The 20,036-nt window shown below is 41.7% G+C and overlaps 1 protein-coding gene across 2 annotated transcripts; it reads left to right on the forward strand.

Annotated features, from left to right (window-relative positions):
• Positions 1-3,296: 3,296 nt before the first annotated feature.
• On the forward strand, positions 3,297-19,483 carry zfp64 (zinc finger protein 64 homolog (mouse)). 2 transcript variants are annotated; one of them, XM_057830112.1, is made up of 6 exons: positions 3,297-3,536; positions 3,646-3,810; positions 4,628-4,768; positions 15,151-15,213; positions 15,302-15,553; positions 16,257-19,482. In XM_057830112.1, exons 1-6 carry the CDS (start codon positions 3,515-3,517, stop codon positions 17,417-17,419), a joined length of 1,806 nt encoding a protein of 601 aa, XP_057686095.1. In that variant the 5' UTR covers positions 3,297-3,514; the 3' UTR covers positions 17,420-19,482. The 2 variants fall into 2 exon arrangements, with proteins under 2 accessions (XP_057686095.1, XP_057686096.1); XM_057830113.1 differs by lacking the exons at positions 3,297-3,536; positions 3,646-3,810 and adding an exon at positions 11,483-11,622 and having other exon boundaries at positions 4,625-4,768; positions 16,257-19,483.
• Positions 19,484-20,036: the final 553 nt, after the last annotated feature.

Consider the following 20,036-nt stretch of genomic DNA (forward strand, 5'->3'; position numbering starts at 1 on the left):
CTAAGTTGAAACACCAGTGTCCGTGTGTATGTCGGTCCACTACAAACCACAATAGGTTAACTAAAAAAAACATTGTCACCTGCATGTCCATACTGTTCAGTTATGAATGTGTTCTAAGTCAAATAAAATCAAATCAACTTTTATGTTTTTTAGAGTAAATCACAACAACAGTTATTTCAAGGAGAAAACAAAACATGTTTTATGGTGCAGTAGCCCTACGCTGGATTTCGACCTACTTGAGCATTGTAGATTTTTTATTTTATTTTATTTTATTTTTTTTGCCCCCCCAGGTAAGACTAATGCCCACTCACACCTGGCATCCTGGTAACACCCCTGATGGGCATAATGTACAGTAAGGTACATAAGTAATGTTTTATGTAAGCCTTCTTAGCTGTAGCAAAAGTGTATATGTTATTAGCTACTGTTAACACTTAACAGCCATAAATAAAACACTTCAGAGGCTTTTATACTGTACTTATCTTAAACTTATCTTGTTTGGTGTAAGCATTCCAACATGGTACTTACGAACATACAGTGGGGCAAAAAAGTATTTAGTCAACCACTAATTCTGCAAGTTCTCCCACTTGAAAATATTAGAGAGGCCTGTAATTGTCAACATGGGTAAACCTCAACCATGAGAGACAGAATATGGGGGGAAAAAAACTGAAAATCACATTGATTTTTAAAGAATTTATTTGCAAATCATGGTGGAAAATAAGTATTTGGTCTTTACCAAAAGTTCATCTCAATACTTTGTTATGTACCTTTTGTTGGCAATAACGGAGGCCAAACGTTTTCTGTAACTCTTCACAAGCTTTTCACACACTGTTCCTTGTATTTTAGCCCATTCCTCCATGCAGATCTCCTCTAGAGCAGTGATGTTTTGGGGCTGTCGTTGGGCAACACGGACTTTCAACTCCCTCTTCACCCCGTGGCGTCAAAATGATAACAAGAACGGGGAGCAAAAATTCCAGAACCACACAGGAGGACCTAGTGAATGACCTACAGAGAGCTGGGACCACAGTAACAAAGGCTTCTATCAGTAACACAATGTGCCGCCAGGGACTCAAATCCTGCACTGCCAGACGTGTCCCCCTGCTGAAGAAAGTACACATCCAGGCCCGTCTGCAGTTCGCTAGAGAGCATTTGGATGATCCAGAAGAGGACTGGGAGAATGTGTTATGGTCAGATGAAACCAAAATAGAACTTTTTGGTAGACACACAGGTTCTCTTGCTTGGAGGAAAAAGAATACTGAATTGGACCATACCAACTGTGAAGCATGGGGGTGGAAACAACATGCTTTGGGGCTGTTTTTCTGCAAAGGGACCAGGACGACTGATCTGTGTAAAGGAAAGAATAAATGAGGCCATGTATTGAGAGATTTTGAGTAAAAAATCTCCTTCTGTCAGCAAGCGCATTAAAGATGAGACATGGCTGGGTCTTTCAGCATGACAATGATCCCAAACACACAGCCAGGGCAACAAAGGAGTGGCTTCGTAAGAAGCATTTCAAGGTCCTGGAGTGGCTTAGCCGGTCTCCAGGTCTCAACCCCATAGAAAATCTGCGGAGGGAGTTGAAAGTCAGTGTTGCCCAACGACAGCCCCAAAACATCACTGCTCTAGAGGAGATCTCCATGGAGGAATGGGCCAAAATACCAGCAACAGTGTGTGAAAAGCTTGTGAAGAGTTACAGAAAACATTTGGCCTCCGTTATTGCCAACAAAGGGTCCATAACAAAGTATTGAGATGAACTTTTGGTATTGACCGAAAACTTATTTTCCACCATGATTTGCAAATAAATTCTTTAAAAATCAAACAATGTGATTTTCTGTTTTTTTTTTTCCACATTCTGTCTCTCATGGTTGAGGTTTAACCATGTTGACAATTACAGGCCTTTCTAATATTTTCAAGTGAGAGAACTTGCACAATTAGTGGTTGACTAAATACTTTTTTGCCCCACTGTAGAACTCTACATACAGTACATATCCAAACTTCTGCCAACAATGGTTCACTTTCTCAGATGTTTAATCCCCCCCCCCCCCAAGCAACAGTATGTATAGGTATACAACTAATGTACAGAGTGTGATACAAATAACAAACTTCCTCACATTATATATTGATGTTTTTTTTCCTCTGCTGTACACCTTGGCATAGGTTAGCAACTTAGCACTCATATCACTCGTCCTCAATGTGTATTTTGGTTGTCTCGTAAAGCACAGTTGCATGCTTGGTGCATCTACATTCCTCTTTGGCAGCTGTTTAATTTTGCTTGTCAGTTCTACTACCAGCTGAGCATTAATCCTGCCATTTCTGATAATCTGATGATCTGATAATTAAACCAACAAAACAGCTATCACCGATCCTTGCTAGGGTTAAAGGTCAGCAGGAAACTTATCATAGATGACTTTGACTGAGAGTTTGTGTACAACCTAAACTGGCAGTAGGCATGTAATAGTCAAAAATATTGGTTTGTAAAACTGCTTAATTTTGCGACATTGTCCCTTGCCTAGTTGCCAGCAATCACTGGCACAAAGACTGTTTATTCACAAACAAAGATTATCTGCTTCCAGACAAATGTGTCCCCCACTTCTTAGTTGAATTTAACACACTTCATAAACATATTGCCTAGATTACAAATATAAGAATACTTTTTGGACAGGTCATTTTTTAACTATTGTCAATAAATGTATATTGATTGATCAATGTTTTTTATTTATTTATTTTTTCATTTAATGCAGCTGTCAAAATGTGTGATAGCATAAATTTGACGTAACATGTAAATAGTTTTTTAACCCTTTGTAAGATAAGTGACTATTTTTGTTAATATAAAAAACTACTTTTAGATTACTAATTATATATTATCTTTATTATTACTGTTCTTCTTCAAAGTATTATTATTATAACCCTATTCTCTTCTATTACATTTTAAATATCTTTTTAATAAAGAAATGAATTTAAAAAACGAATAAAATGTATAAAAAACAAAAATCAATATAAACAAAAATAGAAATAACCCTGGTTATGACCCTCTATAACACACTATCATAGTATTTAAATTGTTGCTTTGTAAAGGGTTAAAGTATTTTGTACTTTTTTCAACTAAATGTTCATACACAGTCACAGTAACTGATCAAGTGTCATTAATATGCAAATATTATGCATTCAATTGTGATAGTGTTTCGTAAATTGAAACTAGTGATGAAAAATCCAAATAACCCACTTTAAATCGCCAATTTCACGTGACGTCACCATCCAAGACAGCCGGAGTTTGTCTACGCATGCGCGTGTGAGACAGCCGTAAACAACGTGAGCTCGTCGCAAAGTACAGCCAAGCCGACGTTTTACCCTCTGTACTTTTTTTTTTTTTTTCTCCGATATTGTAATTCTATCACGTTTAACCACAGTGAGGAATCAAATCCTCATTGTGCCTGTGCTGTTGGCCGCGCTGTAGCAAACGTGCTTGGCGAAAGAGGAGGCAGAAGATGACTTTCTGTGTCGCAAAAGAAACTCGACAATGGCTGCATACGACGCAGAAGGTAAGAAGAAACATGATGAAGTAAATAAACACCAACAGTTTTGTCATGTCGTCTTACAAGTGCATTTAGCTTGTACGTGTTTGATAACTTTGAGCTTACCCTATGAAAGGACAATCTGTAGTGGTGGAGGTGAGCCCCGACATCCATATCTGTGGATTCTGCAAGCAGCAGTACAACAATTTCGAAGTGTTTCTGGCCCATAAGCAGAGTGGATGTTCAATACCTACTCGTGACAACTCAGCCACTGTAACATCAGCTGCTCCCTCGCTGCCAGGTGTTTCTTTTCGTTGCCATTTTTCTGTCTTCCCAGGTACCGTCATCCTGGTTCCATTTCTTAACTTTTTGTTTCATTTTGTGTACCCTTTTTTCTCTGTATCTGCTTCTCCGTCGTTCTCTAACGTGTTAATATGATTCCCACTTGAATTTTAAACATGATGTGCGCCTGTAGTAATACAGTATGTGCTGGCTACAGCCTGGATGATATGATTTGCTCAGCAGCCAATCGTATTGTGACAGAGCATGACCTGCTCTGACCTCAAGTGGGATTTATAACAGCGCACTGTCTGTGCACAACTACTGACCTGCGCTTTCTGAGGCAACTCAAAAACAGATCATCCCAGAGCGGGAAAGTTTTAGTGTTTTTGATACGGTGACGTTTTAAAACTGCAGTACACCTACACTGTTAAGATTCGATGAGTAGACTAAATGTAACTATCCCTCAGACTATGCATGGCAAGGGGGTCATCCTCCCCAAGCCAAGTTTGCACCTAACTACATACCTGGATAAGCGGCCACTGTTTGGTCTCCACTGAATTTTAAGCATGTTTAGTTCAGCCATTACATTGGTTTAAAAAGTCATAAATCACAAATCTTGTGCATCCTCAAGTTCCTCAACATACAGTATTTGCACAGTAGCCACTTTGCACTCAGTATGTCCTTGAATGAGCGAGTCTAACCTCTAGTTATCCTACGTTTTTATCGTTGCACCCATCTTTTTGCATTTGTACTATTCATTTTTAATCCAGCTCGAATTCATCATGCTCGCATGTTTTTCTGTTCTGTTACTGTATGTCCTCTTTTCCCCCATTCAGGTGCCAGTATTGAGGTGGTTTTGGAGGAGACCTTCCAGACTTGTGTTCTGAGAGGGGTTAAGAAGATTCTGACAAAACCCCAGAAGACCAAAAAGCTAAAAGGCACCCTGACATCAAAGAGGCACAGCTGCTGTTTCTCAGGTTAGTCTTGTCTTATTCCAACAAAAAAATATATATATTACGAAACAGATTAATATTTTTCGTCATCTCTAAATATCATTTAACAACCTAGAAGAACCAAGAAATTGTTGAGAAGTTGCATCAGACTGAGCAATGTCCAGTGGAAATAACACTTGCATGCACTGTACTGTGTCCTAAAATTTTGACAAAATCTTAAAAAAGGCCCATGTTGAAGCATGTGTCTTATTAATCATTTGATTGTACGCTTTAATGAATTTAAGCATTGCCTGTATTTGATTTGTGGATGGGTGTCCGTCTGTTAGTATTATTTTCATCTATATTTTGTTGGGTTTTTAGCACTTGATAATTGTTGTGACCTTTTTTTGTCTTTTATGTGACAAATACTTCATATACAAATCAGATTCGGAAAAAGTTTGGACACTACAAATTGTGAATGCAATGATGTGGAAGTGGCAAATTGCAATAATTTATTCAAAATAGAACACAGATGACAGATCAAAAGTTTAAACTGAAAAAAAATGTGTAATTTTAGAGCGGAAATATGTAAGTTAAATATTTCATGGTGTCAACAAAAAAAAAAAAAAAAAAAAAAAAGTTAGGAGTGGAAGCAGTAAGAGGCTGGAAATGTGAATTGCAAATATAACGAACAACTGAGGGTCCAGTGGCAATATAATTAGCAATAAAAAGAGCATCTCAAAGTGGCAGTGTGTCTCAAAACCCAAGATGGGGTAGAGGATCACCAATTCTCCCAATGTAGCATAGAAAGATAGCGCAGCAATATCAGAAAGGTGTTTTCAGGTAAAAATTGAAAAAGAGTTTGAAGTTACTATCATCGACAGTGCATAACTTAATCCAAATAGTCAGAGAATCTGGAACAATCTTTGTGCATTATGGGTCAAGGGCAAAAATCCACACTGGATGCCATTAATCCTCAGGTTCCTAAACGGCTGTGTACCACAAACAGGAATGCTACTGTAAACGAAATCATAGAATGTAATACTTCCAGAAATCATTGTCAGTGAACACAATCCACCGTGCCATCCACTGTTGCCAAGGCATTTCTAAACAGGAGCCAGAAGCACAGGTGTTTTTTCTTTGCCAGGGGGATCTAAAATGGAGTGTGGCAAAGTTTTTTCAAAGTTTTTTCTATGGTCAGTTCAGAAGCATGCATTTCTGATTGTATGGTATCGCAAACGCCGCATGACTGCGCTTGGCATGGGCAGTTAATACATATGGAAAGTCACCGTTAATCCAGAAAAGTACCGTATATTCAGGTTCTAGAACAGCATATCCTCCCATCCAGGCATCTCTTCCAGAGAAGACCATGTATTTTTCAACATGATAATGCCAACTATACACAGACTTGATTACAAAATTAAAGCTGTATTGAAACAGCCATCCTGCAGTCCACATCTTTAATCTATAGGGAATACTAGTATATATCGTATCATAAACGGGAAGGTGTGACAAAGAATGTCCTAGACGGTTTAACAGCTACAGGCCTTGTCTCCTCGGTCCCCGGACATAACCTGACTGTTGTAAGAAGAGGGGAAGCCTCACGGTAGTGAAAATGTCCTTGTTCCAACTTTTGTTGGGTATTTTTGACACCATGGAATTTAAAATCAGCAAATTTTCCATGTTCTGATTAAAATGTTGAAATTTGTCACTTTATTGTGTTCAGATTTTATTCAAAATTTGTATCGTGTCTGAACTTTTTGGGAATCCAGTTTGTTTATACAAATATATATATTTGTATATATATATATATATTAGGGCTGCCGCTATCGAATATTTTAGTAATCAAGTAATCGACTGAAAATCCTATTGATTAATCGAGTAAACGGATAAAACATATTTTTTAGATATAGAGCAATTATGAATATACATGAGATAAAAAGACATTTCATTTAATATTGAACCATTTTCAGTCAATCAATGTATTTATTTTCGATGTACATTGTTGACAACAGCCAACAATTGCCTCTCAGATGTGACTAGAATACTCCTCCTTGAGTCATCACCTTATCGTGGTGGAGGGGTTTGCGTGTCCCAATGATCCTAGGAGCTATGTTGTCTGGGGGCTTTAAGCCCCTGGCAGGGTCACCCATGGCAAACAGGTCCTAGGTGAGGGGCCAGACAAAGAATGGCTCACAAGACCCCTTATGATGGAGAAAATTACAGGATCCAAGTTTCCCTTGCCCGGACGCGGGTTAACGGGGCCCCCCTCGGAGCCAGGCCTGGGGGTGGGGCTCGAAGGCGAGCGTCTGGTGGCCGGGCCTTTTCCCATGGGGTCCGGCCGGGCACAGCCCGAAAAGGCAACGTGGGTCCGCCTTCCCATGGGCCCACCACCTGTGGGAAGGGCCAAAGGGGTCGGGTGCATAGCAATTTGGGCGGCAGCCAAAGGCGGGGGCCTTGGCGGTCCGACCCCCGGCTACAGAAGCTAACTCTTGGGAATGTCACCTCTCTGGCGGGGAAGGAGCCCGAGCTGGTGTGTGAGGCAGAGAAGTTCCAACTAGATATAGGTGGACTCTCCTCCACACACAGTTTGGGTTCTGATACCAGTCCTCTCGAGAGGGTTTGGACCCTCTTCCACTCTGGAGTTGCCCACGGTGAGAGGCGCCAAGCAGGTGTGGGCATACTTATTGCCCCCAGGCTTGGTGCCTGTACGCTGGGGTTTACCCCAGTAGACGAGAGGGTAGCCTCCCTCCGCCTTCGGGTGGGGGGACGGGTCCTGACTGTTGTTTGTGCTTATGCACCAAACAGCAGTTCAGAGTACCCACCCTTTTTGGAGTCCTTGGAGGGTGTGCTGGAGAGTGCCCCCTCTGGGGACTCCCTCCTTCTGCTGGGGGACTTCAACGCTCATGTGGGCAATGACAGTGAGACCTGGACGGGCGTGATTGGGAGGAACGGCCCCCCTGATCAGAACCCGAGCGGTGTTCTGTTATTGGACTTCTGTGCTCGTCACGGGTTGTCCATAACAAACACCATGTTCAAACATAAGGGTGTCCATATGTGCACTTGGCACCAGGACACCCTAGGCCGCAGTTCGATGATCGACTTTGTGATCGTGTCATCGGACTTGCGGCCGCATGTTTTGGACACGCGGGTGAAGAGAGGGGCGTAGCTGTCAACTGATCACCACCTGGTGGTGTGTTGGCTCCGATGGTGGGGGAAGATGCTGGTCAGACCTGGCAGGCCCAAATGTATTGTGAGGGTCTGCTGGGAACGTCTGGCAGAATCCCCTGTCAGAAAGGGCTTCCACACCCACCTCCGGCAGAACTTCTCCCTTGTCCCGGGGGAGGTGGGGGACATTGAGTCTGAGTGGGCCATGTTCCGCACCTCCATTGTTGAGGCGGCCGATCGGAGCTGTGGCCGTAAGGTGGTTGGTGCCTGTCGTGGCGGCAATCCCCGAACCCGCTGGTGGACACCAGCGGTAAGGGATGCCGTCAAGCTGAAGAAGGAGGCCTATCGGGCCTTTTTGGCCTGTGGGACTCCGGAGGCAGCTGACAGGTACCGGCTGGCCAAGCGGACTGCGGCTTCGGCGGTCGCCGAGGCAAAAACTCGGACATGGGAGGAGTTCGGCGAGGCCATGGAAAACAACTTCTGGGCGGCTTCGAGGAAATTCTGGTCCACCATCCGGCGTCTGAGGAGAGGAAAGCAGTGCACCATTAACACTGTGTATAGTGAAGATGGTGTACTGCTGACCTCGACTCGGGCCGTCGTGAGTCGGTGGGGAGAATACTTCGAAGCCCTCCTCAATTCCACCGACACGCCTTCCTTTGAGGAAGCAGAGTCTAGGGACTCTGAGGTGGGCTTTTCAATCTCTGGGGTTGAAGTCACTGAGGCGGTTGGTAAGCTCCTCGGTGGCAAGGCCCCGGGGGTAGATGAGATCCGCCCGGAGTTCCTAAAGGCTCTGGATGTTGTAGGGCTGTCATGGCTGACACGCCTCTACAACATCGCGTGGACATCGGAGACAGTGCCTCTGGATTGGCAGACCGGGGTGGTGGTCCCCCTTTTTAAAAAGGGGGACCGGAGAGTGTGTTCCAATTATAGAGGGATCACACTCCTCAGCCTCCCTGGTAAAGTCTATTCAGGGGTGCTGGAGAGGAGAGTCCGCCGAGAAGTCGAATCTCGGGTTCAGGAGGAGCAGTGTGGTTTTCGTCCCGGCCGTGGAACAGTGGACCAGCTCTACACCCTCGGCAGGGTCCTCGAGGGTGCATGGGAGTTCGCCCAACCAGTCTACATGTGTTTTGTGGATTTGGAGAAGGCGTTCGACCGTGTACCTCGGGGAGTCCTGTGGAGGGTGCTCCGGGAGTACGGGGTACCGAGCCCCTTGGTAAGGGCTGTTCGGTCCCTCTACGACCGGTGTCAGAGTCTGGTCCGCATTGCCGGCAGCAAGTCGAATTCGTTCCCAGTGAGGATTGGACTCCGCCAAGGCTGCCTTTTGTCACCGATTCTGTTCATAACTTTTATGGACAGAATTTCTAGGCGCAGCCGAAGCGTTGAGGGTGTCCGGTTTGGTGGCCTCAGCATTGCATCTCTGCTTTTTGCGGGCTCTCCCATAGAGATCGAGTGAGAAGCCTTGTCATCCGGGAGGGGCTTTGGTGTCGAGCCGCTACTCCTCCGCGTTGAGAGGAGCCAGTTGAGGTGGCTCGGGCATCTGGTTCAGATGCCTCCTGGACGCCTCCCTGGAGAGGTGTTCCGGGCATGTCCCACCGGCGGTGTCAAGGCATTTTTAAGTTCTAGTTAAGTTTTAAGTTAGTCTAAACTGTAAGTCCTGATAGGATTTTGAGTTTTTGCAGTGTTCAAAGTAAATGTATTGTAACATATCAGGTTATAATATGGCGGGGATATTTGCTTTTTATTTATCTTATTTTATTTTATTTTTTTAATTAACAACAACAACAACACCACAGAATAAACAACAATAGAAACACAAAAATAGACAGAAAATAATCAATAATACAAACCAAAAAAAACAAAAGAATACAAACACAAATATGCCAGGGGGTATAAACATACCAAACATTGCGCATCAAAAAAGAATGAATAATACTATAAGCAACTATTCACAAAAAAGTCGCAGCTTTTCCCAAATATCAATTATTTTTTCCGCTTTCCTATTCTTTGATTTTTTTTTTTTTTTTTTTTTTTTTTTTTTTTAACAATTATGTAGCATACCGTTTCATTGTGGAAGTGAGAAAATGATGGTAACAGCTTGCTGAACTTACATTTGTGGATGTAGAATTTCGACAACAAAAGAAGTACATTAATAATAAAAATATCTTCATTCCTGATTTTTTATAAAAACCAAAAAATGATATTTTCCCATTTTAGCTTGAAAGCGGGGATATTCGCATGCGTTCCTCAATGCACCGCGCGACGTGCGAGGGTTAGGGAGGTGCGGGAGAGCGAGAGACGTGCCTTCCTGTTGTTGTTGTCGTTCCACAAGTTCCCAAAAAAGAAATAGTTGCAACCTAACGAAATGTGTGACTCTTTGTCAACGTTACAGTATGTTACCTGCTGTGTTGGAGCACATTAGGGGCCAGTGCTACTTGGTGTTTTATCCAGCAATGACTACTGAGCTAAAATTGACAGTTAGCTTAATCATATTTTCATTTTACACCCTCATCCCTCTACAGCGCTATGTTTCACAGATTAAATAAAGCCTGTATGTAAGACACGTTAGCCACGCATCGACAGTGGTCTTAATAGAATCCTAGCCCACCGCAGGGCTAACGTCACGTACGTGAGCAAGTGACATTTTTATTTATTAGCGCTGAGAAGTGTACTGCTTTAAGATGGCGGCTGTTTACTAACACCGCTGACTCTGTCATTTCGCATCTAGTTCAACATACATGTGATATCTATGAGACGCATCAGATGCTACCTGCTGCCACCGCATCATGCGGGCTAGTTTTTAGCAACGACGGCGTAGTTTGTAGCGGCTGTCGGCTGCAGAAAGTTGTTTTTTTTTTTTTTTTTTTGCTTCTTCCTCTACGCCCATGACATCAGCGCGTTGTCCCGCATTAAAAATAGTCCGGGCAAAACGTGATGCTTAGAGCTGGCAAAATTAAATGATTCCTCGAGGTGAGTAAAATTACTCGGATCAGTTTTTAAACTCGAGTTACTCGAGTCGCTCGAGTATTCATTTCAGTTCTAATATATATATATATATATATATATATATATATATATATATATATATATATCATATATCAGGGGTCGCGTTAACCGTATATTTTCCGTCGTTGGCCGGTTTTTTAAAACGGTGACGGAAAAAACTGAAGTCCGTCCGTCATTTTGACAGGTTGCAATTCACACCCCAGACCACAGGGTGGCGAGTTAGCATATTAATTAGCTATTGTCTCTCTTAATGCCTGACATCGTTGGCTCTTCTGTCAGAATATTGTAGCGTCACTGGGGTCTGGCGGCGGCACCGTGATTGACACATCAACGCGAGGTTCTTATTGGTGCACCCGGTGTGCCAGCGCGTCATCCAATTGATGGACAAGATTGCCGCCTGTGTATAGACCCCAATCACATGACGTCACAACTCCGCCCCCCTGACCGGAGCCGCCATATTGTGTGTCAGCTCGTCATGTTTACACATTACCGCTACGTACATGCCTCCTATTACGGCGTGTTTTTCTGCTCGTTAATATTAATAATCAAAATGGTGAAGGCGTGTGTTGCGGTTGGTTGCTGTAACAGAGAAGATAGACGGAGAGACTTGAAGTTCTACCGTATTCTGAGGGACCCGAAGATGAGAGCGAGATGGACTGCTGTAATTCGACAAGAAATCTGGGCACCAAACGATCACCACAGACTATGTAGTAGTCTTTTTATATCTGGTAAGATGCATTTAATATATATTTAGAAGATTTTGGGCTGACAACCACTATTAAGATCATTGTGTGACGTTGGTGATTGGGGTCTACATCGTTGCCTCTTTTTCTTTGGGGGCGGAGTTGTTGGCGGTAAGCAGAGTAAAAAGGGAGAAAAATACCACGACTTCCGTGTCTAATTTTTCGCCGCCAAACAAGCGTTACAATATTAATTAAAAATGAATGAAAACTAAATACTATTGAATATGTCATCATTATCATTTTAAAAATTTAAGTGACGGGTAAAAATAGACTATGACCGGATTTTTATGACCCTGTCAGTAAAAATGACAGACAACGAAAATGTCTAGCGCAACCTCTGATATATATATATATATATATATATATATATGTACACACACACACATATATCAGTGATTCTTGAGAATTTGCCTAAAACAGGTATTTTGGGGGGGGAGTTTTGATTGCAAAATCTGAAGTAATGTTATTATAGACCAATGTCTTAGCTGTTCAGCAATGTACCGGTGTCAGCTCCCCAATTTTTACCTTTTTCATAAAATAGATGCTTTTTGAGTCACTGCGTTGCATTTGTCACTACCGTCAGACACAATAAAAAGCTCATTTATTTTTATTTTTCTCGTCCAATACCAATTTGGAGCTTTCAAACCAATGCCTTTCATTATAAGTACACGTATATGGTGTTAAATGGTAAATATTCACTTAACTTTATTTGTTTTATACCGTTTCAAGTATACTCCTCTATAAGATCTTACATAATCCAATGTTTACTTTTCACTTAAATATGTCAATAACGTTTTTTCAAATCTAAAAACCCATTTCTCTAATAAAATAGAATGTTACCTCTATAGCCCAGGAGCACTGAAGTAACAAATTACAAACATATGTATTTAAAGCAAATAAAAGTCCCTCTGACGGTGGTTACATTGGACCAGACGGTGGTGACACATATCTGACGGTGGTGACAGTGCCCTCCATTTTCACATATAATTCCATAATATAAACCACCAGTCATGTTTTTTTGTTTTACAACTTTATTTAACAATTTGCAAAACAAAGAAAAAGTATGATCACTGTGATACATATTTGATTGGCAACATAAGGAACAATCAAAGAACAAAATAATCAAATCACAGACAAGAATAATCAATTAACAATGGAAAATAATGTTTAAGTCATAACATTGTAAACTGCCAACTAGTGCATATAAACTGTGTATTGAACACATAGTCCTATTGGAGAGAAGACAACTTTATCACTCCAACACTCATTCAGCTTTGTCAGCCCCTATAATGTACGTGTTTCTCCTCTATGTAGTCCATGACTTCATTAGACAGGCTGTATATCTCCCTTCTACTGCTTGCACGACCTGGTGCAGATGGTTCCACGAGTTTGACCAGAATATGTTGAAATAGTATGAAGCACACATCCCTTCTCCCTGTTTTGGATTGAATTGTGGATTAGGCCCATGATGATGGTAGAATTCCACCTGTACCACTTCATGCTGAGCATCCACCATTACAGCCTTTCCCAACCACCAGTTCTTGTCATAAATCACTGCAAGCCAATCTCCGCACTGAACTTTATCAGCAGATAGATATGCTACAGTCCCATCAGGAAGTGGAACTCTGCTGGTTGGTGTTTCACCTTCCTCCACTTCCTGTGGCTCGCTCTCCTCTTCCTGCTCCATCTCCTCCATGAGCATTGCCAGAGGACTTTTCTTTTCGGTGGGCCACCGTCGTCCTCGGCCCTGGGTATGCTGGCCTTCAACTGGCATGACGTAGGGCTGAAACATTCGAAAATCTCTGGTTCACTGGAGAAACAGGACAGCAACCTGCATTTGATCTCAAAGTCTTTTTGGTTGGTTGGGATGACCTGATGGATTTTCCGAGTGGTAGGTACAGCTTTTAGTGTCTGACTTAGGAGTGCATCATATGGTTGCATGACAGCTTCTGTGATAATAAAGACCTTGGTACTGCACAATCAACCATCTCATGAAAGACACTGCCATCCACAATGTCCTTTCCACTCAGTATAAGGCTATCTGCAGCCTTTTTCACAGTTCCTCCAACCCCGTCTGGGGCTCCCTTCCCATGTGAGGTGGGGAAGAAGTTCCAGGTGGTGCTCTGAAAACCTAGAGTTGGAGGGACACTGCAGAGAAGTGAAAAGTTTTTTTTGGTTTTATACTGCTTGCTGGGGCCATCTGACCAGAAGTGAATCATATCAACGTTATAAAAGAAATAAAGAAGAAACTATTCTCATACACAAATACAGATAAAATAAAGATAGATAAAAAATAAAAAACTATAATTGTACTAATTGTGGTCAGCAAATCATATTTAATCCTTCCTTAGGGACCATTTGGACGTTTTTGTCACTACCATCAGTCTGTATGTCACCATCGTCAAACAGAAAGTCTGACGGTAGTGACATCTGACGGTAGTGACAAAAATCTAGTCTTTTCCACGCTATGCAGAGGTAGTCCACATTAGCCATCTTGTTTTCACTCTCTTGCTAGCTGCCACAAACCTCTTCTTAAATATTAAACATTTATGTTATAATTTTATTTTATTTTCTATACACAAAAGATACGGTGGTGACATGTTATGGTGGCAACAGAAGCAGTTTAAAAGAATATATACAGGTTTTAGAGAAAATGGCAAACTTTTAGGAGCTTGAGTGATCTTGAACCAGGAAGAAGAAGTGAAGGTTTGAGAAGAGGTCCTCAGGAATGTAGTGGACCTTGTACTTGCTTGATTTTATTGATTTTACAAAAAATCTGAAGGTAGTGACAGGAGGTGAGGGACACATTTTGATCAATCAGAAAATGATGGTTAATTTTTTTCAAAATTCACTTTTTGTAGTTTTTTATAAACATAGCAATAAACTTTTTAATCTGGTAAGGTTATTATTAAATTTCATAATTACTTTTAGTTTTTTTTGATCAAATTGAAAAGAAAAGCTCCCATCGGGGGACAGCTGATTTTGAAGGCAATGGGCCAGCATAATGTCACAAAATTATTAAAATGTAAAGTCCACCAATAAAAGCATGTTACATATGTGTATAAAACCCTCTGATTATACATTTGATTCATGTTTTTTGTGAAAATGTAATTATTTTCAAACAGAATAAGCATTTTTCCAGGTGAGACATGTTTTTGGCAAATTCTCAAGAATCAGTGATATACAATCAATAACTTAAAATAAAACAAAGAAAAAATGATAGCATTTCGGAAGCATTCAGAAATTTGGTTAAGGGTGTGACCCAAACTTGGAGCTTAAGTAGAAAAGAAAGAAAATCAATTTAAAACAAATTAAAAACTATGACGAGAAATTCTGAAATCCATTTAAACTTATGTCCAGTAAATGATTGTATATTCAAGTTTCCCAATAATATTTCCCTCTTTTTTGCAATTTGATGGTAACTATTTATGTAAAAAAAAAATGCAGTTTAATAAACAGTGGCAGGATTCCTGGTGTTGGCCTTCATTGTGTCATATGTTTCCTCTTCTTAAGGATGCACCTTTAAGACACAGTATGGCCAAAAAGACATGGAGCGCCACCTGAAAACCCACACAGGTATATTCTTGTCGTGTTCTCCATTTAAAAGCTAATGAAATGGTCGCACCTGCAACTCGAGCTGTCCTTTGTCCATCCACATCTTCAGGTGAAAAGCCATTTGAGTGTGAGCTCTGCCATAAACGCTTCAGCCGACGGGACAAGCTCAACATGCACAGCCGCTCGCATACGGGCGAGAAGCCTCACAAATGCAAACTATGCCCATACGCGGCAGCTGACAGCAGCAGCCTCAAAAAGCACATGCGAATCCACTACGACGAACGGCCCTTCAAGTGCCAGATCTGTCCCTACGCCAGCCGAAACTCCAGCCAGCTCACTGTGCACCTCCGCTCACACACCGGTGGGTCACTCATTTGCGTGAGACACTGTCAGTCATTCAAAACGCCTTAATATCAGTGACAAAATTGCAAGTAGGCTGTGTAATTTTGCTATTCTTTATCTCTGGCTTAGCTTAATAAAGTACTTATAGGTATAGGACAACAAGACTTATATTGTTTTTGTAGTATGGTTCCACATGTCAAGAAAAAAGACCTCCATTGTACTCTTTGTTTACTGTGTGGCTTTCCTCTTCCTCGTTTAATGCATTGGTGCTTTAAATCATGTCATCCCACTATTTACGTAGTTTACACAGCTGTCCCCATCCTTCCTCGACACACAAGACTTATCAGGATGTACACTTCCAAACTGTACTGAGTTGGATTGCTTTACGATGCGTTCACACTAATTTGTTTTTCCTTCCCTGAGGTGCTGTTTGTTTGCTCAAGTGTAAACACAGTAGTCAAATTCAAGTGCATGCTGGAGATTCCAGTAGAAAAGATTCCAAACAAAATGTGATGCAGTTCTGTTGTGGTCGTGTTGTTTATGTAATCGACGTCAGGTAGTAAAGATTTCTGTGACCAATATGAAAAGAAATTGGTGTCAACTGGTTTGGTGCATTTCTGTGTTGAAGGAAAGTGATTAGAACTGGAGCGAGGCAACTATTGTTAGACCGGCAACTATTGTTAGACCGCCCTTTTGATGTCTTGTTTTGTCTCTTCCCCAAGGAGACGCACCCTTTCAGTGCCAGCAATGCGACGCCAAATTCAAAATCAACTCTGACTTGAAAAGACATGTTCGGGTCCACTCAGGGGAGAAGCCCTACAAATGTGACCTCTGCGAGTACCGCTGTGCCATGAAAGGTAACCTGAAGTCTCACGTTCAGATCAAACATGGCACTGAGAACGCCTTCCAATGTGCCCATTGTGAATTCACGTGCGCCAACAAAATGGCGCTACGGCAGCACTTGCGCCAGCACAGGCCCGTTCAGCCTGTTCAGTGCCCAAAGTGCACATACTCTTGCGCCAGTCGCGGGGCACTCAAAGTCCATGAAAGGATCCACTCGGAGGAGCGGCCCTTTAAGTGTGACTCATGTAACTATGCCTCTAAGCAGCGGAGCAATTTGGTCATCCACAAGAAGAGGTTCCACTCGGACACCCCTGAGAAGGGTGGCGGGAAAAGGGCGAGTGACGAACCCCCAAAACCTGTCAGCTCTCGTTACCGGGCTAAGCTTGAAGCCGCTCGAGCCTTCAGCTGCGACTTGTGCAGCGCTTCGTTTGTGAGGGAAGACTCGCTGAGGAGTCACAGGAAGCAGCACAAAGAGACCCAGAATCCACCACAGGTCCAATTGACCGCACCGCTTCTCAGTGTGACATCCCCAGGCAACAGCACCCAGGTGGAAGTCCCGGTTCATGTGGATTCCTTGGTCCCTTACAATAGCACGCAGCTCAAAATTATTGTTTCGTCTGCGGAAAGTCCTAACAAGATGGTTCTGTTGAGTCCCGAACACCAGGATGTGGTTGTGAACTCCATGATCCAGCAGGTCAATCTGCTGGCGCCTCTGCAGCCACCCGGATTGTCCGAAAGCACTGATGCTACCTTCGTACCCCAGACAGTCCTTTTGACGCCGCTGTACTCCACCGATGACAATGACAGCCCTCTCCACCAGACGCTGGTTCACTCGACAATAGGCGCTCAGGCATCCAGCGTTGTCCCACAAACTTTCATCACCTCCTGTACTGAACTGGAGGACTTGGGTACCTTGGTCCAGGAGGGCGCCGCAGAGGTGACAGTAGTGACAGAAGGAAATCCCAGCACGGCGAATTCGACGAGTCCGACCGGCCCGGCCCAGGCGGTTGGGGACAGTCGAGGGCAGTGCCTTAGCATGTGAGCAACTCCTCACCCAACCGTAATGTTTTCAATGGACTCGTAATATAAGCTACACATGTTTTTATTGTTCCGTTCATTTTTCAAAATCCACATTGTATGAGGGGGAAAAACAGAAAAGTCGGTTGTTAATTTATGTAATTCTTGTTTTTATATTACTAATGTTTACAAAGTACAAGTTATCTGGGAAACATTTGACATTGTACTAACAAGTTAGTTACTACTAAAAAAATAATCTTTGGATGTTTGGTTCAATTTTTGGAAAGAGTGATTTTGTTTTATGGTTAAGTTATTTTAAGTTATTTGTATTATGAGTTTTGCAGTGTACTTGTTTCCCAGGAAAGACCTTTACAGAGATCTTGTTCACTTTCTTAGTTTGCAATGATGCTGTTTTTTTTCCCCCACTAAGATTTTAGAGTATCCAATTAATTATGAGATGCTGTAAAAATAGACCCATGTACTCCCCTAAGCAGAAATTGGGAACATGTAGCCCACACGAGGCTTACCTGTATGAAAATGATTTGAGCCTTCTATATCCTTTATATCCATCTGAACTCATTGGCTGCCATTGATGGCAATAGACGTCCAATCCGTATTAACCGAGAAGGTTAACAGCCCCCAGGCAAATTGGACTGGATGTCTATCGCCGTCAATGGCAGTGAAAGATGTTAGGTCAATGGAGGCATCCCAGTGGATTTTATGTCTATGACTGTCAATGGCATTGAATAAGCTACTTGAACACTTTTTGTCCTTACCAAATGGGCTTACAGTAATACCATTATCAAAATTTCCAATTTATTTTCAAAACATAAGCCAAGATTGAAAGTTTGAGGTGGTCGCTAATGCGTCATCAATTCTGGAGAGTAGATTGCAACAAAAGAACAAACTTATGAGGGATCGTATAAACATCGAATATATATAACGCGCTTTCAGACCAAACTCAAACTTTACTAACAAAACTTTATAAACAGACAAATTAGCATCCCAAAATTCAATTATGGCATGGAAGAGAAGTAAAGCACCAAATACTGTTTTAAATATACATTACATTCATTTATGACAAAATATCTTTATATATTTTATGTATTGCCTTCAGTGTATCTACTGCTGGCTTACTAGTTAAAAAAAAAAAAAAAGTCCTTCTGGTGAGGACGAATAGAATACTAGTACTGTATATGGAGCATAAGGCTATTCATGAATTTGAGCATATACAGTATTAATATTTTTAATATTCTATTCAGTTGGTTGTACATACTTTGTCCCCATTACTAAAATAAATTAATATATATATTTGATATATATAATTGACTAGAAATATACTATTCTGTTGTCTTCCACAGCTACATGTTACAGGTGAGGCAAAACAACTTGTGGACGATTTGGGGTTATACAGTACTAGTAAAATTATCATGCCAAGTGCACGAATCATGCTTCCATAGAGCTTTTAGTTGTGTTGCTACTGCAAAACAGTTGTTTACCGAAAAGGTTTGATTGGATACTGGTAGGCCAAAAGTAGCACAAGACGTGTTATTTTACTAGTGCGTCCTAAAAACTCTGCAGGTGGCTATCTTTCTAGTCAAAAGTGTTCTGGTACATTGATATGGTCCAATTTTTCCCCGTATGCAAAAAAAACTTTCACTGCGTAATGAAAAACAAAAACAACTTCTGAAAAAACAATCAATTGAGCCCCTCACATTGATTGATTGAGTGATTCATTTTTTCTTTCATAAATTTTGTGAGGACCTCGGAGGTCTGACCACCATTTGACAATAGAGGTGACTGAACAGCTGGACTGTAGTTCCCCAGATACTCCAGAAGAAGGCAGCAGATAGATGGAGCCAAACTTTCCGATAATGAAGTCCTTCAATACAGGCTTTTCATATTGATTTTTTTCCCTCAGATAAATACATTCGGGTCCTTTTCTTTGTGGGTCTTGCAAGTAGAAAACCTGATAATGCACACTATGGCCCGACTTTCTTAAAAGCCTTGTTTTTTCTGCACCGATTGATTTTTCAATAAAGTGCTGTTCTTCTTTCAGGCTCTATCTTTTGGCCTCTTAGTCATATTTTCACTTATTTATTTATATATGTATGTGTGTGTGCGCGCGCGCGTGTGTGTGTGTTTGTGTGAGAAAAAGCACTTGAACTCGACCATAGATTTTTCTTTTCTTCACAGATCCATTCTAATGAAACTTGAACAATAGACCTGTTCAAATATTACATTAAGCAGGTTGCATACAGGTAATTAAGCTTTTATGATGGCAACATTTTTAACCCAGTAAGATACTATTGTTGTATATTTAGCTTAAGACTAAATGTGCAAAATAAGTAGTGACGCACAGTCACAGTGGTTAGCACTTCTGCAACAGAGTACTGAAATTTTTGTTTGGAACACTGTTCAATCAGTGTAGAATTTCATCCCCCGAACATGCACATTGGTTGCTCTGTTTTTTTCAGGGCCACGACCCTTGTGAGGATGAACAGGATGGAAAATGCAGTCGGGCCTATTTTTCTGTTTAAAAATTCAAATTTTACCCACGCTTGTGTTAAATTGTCCATAGCTGTGAATATGAACATGAGTGATTGTCCATATTTGCCCTGCCTAGCAGCCAGCCTGGAGTC

This window comes from Corythoichthys intestinalis, chromosome 2, assembly GCF_030265065.1.
Source record: "Corythoichthys intestinalis isolate RoL2023-P3 chromosome 2, ASM3026506v1, whole genome shotgun sequence".
In the NCBI taxonomy this organism is placed as follows: Eukaryota; Metazoa; Chordata; class Actinopteri; order Syngnathiformes; family Syngnathidae; genus Corythoichthys; species Corythoichthys intestinalis.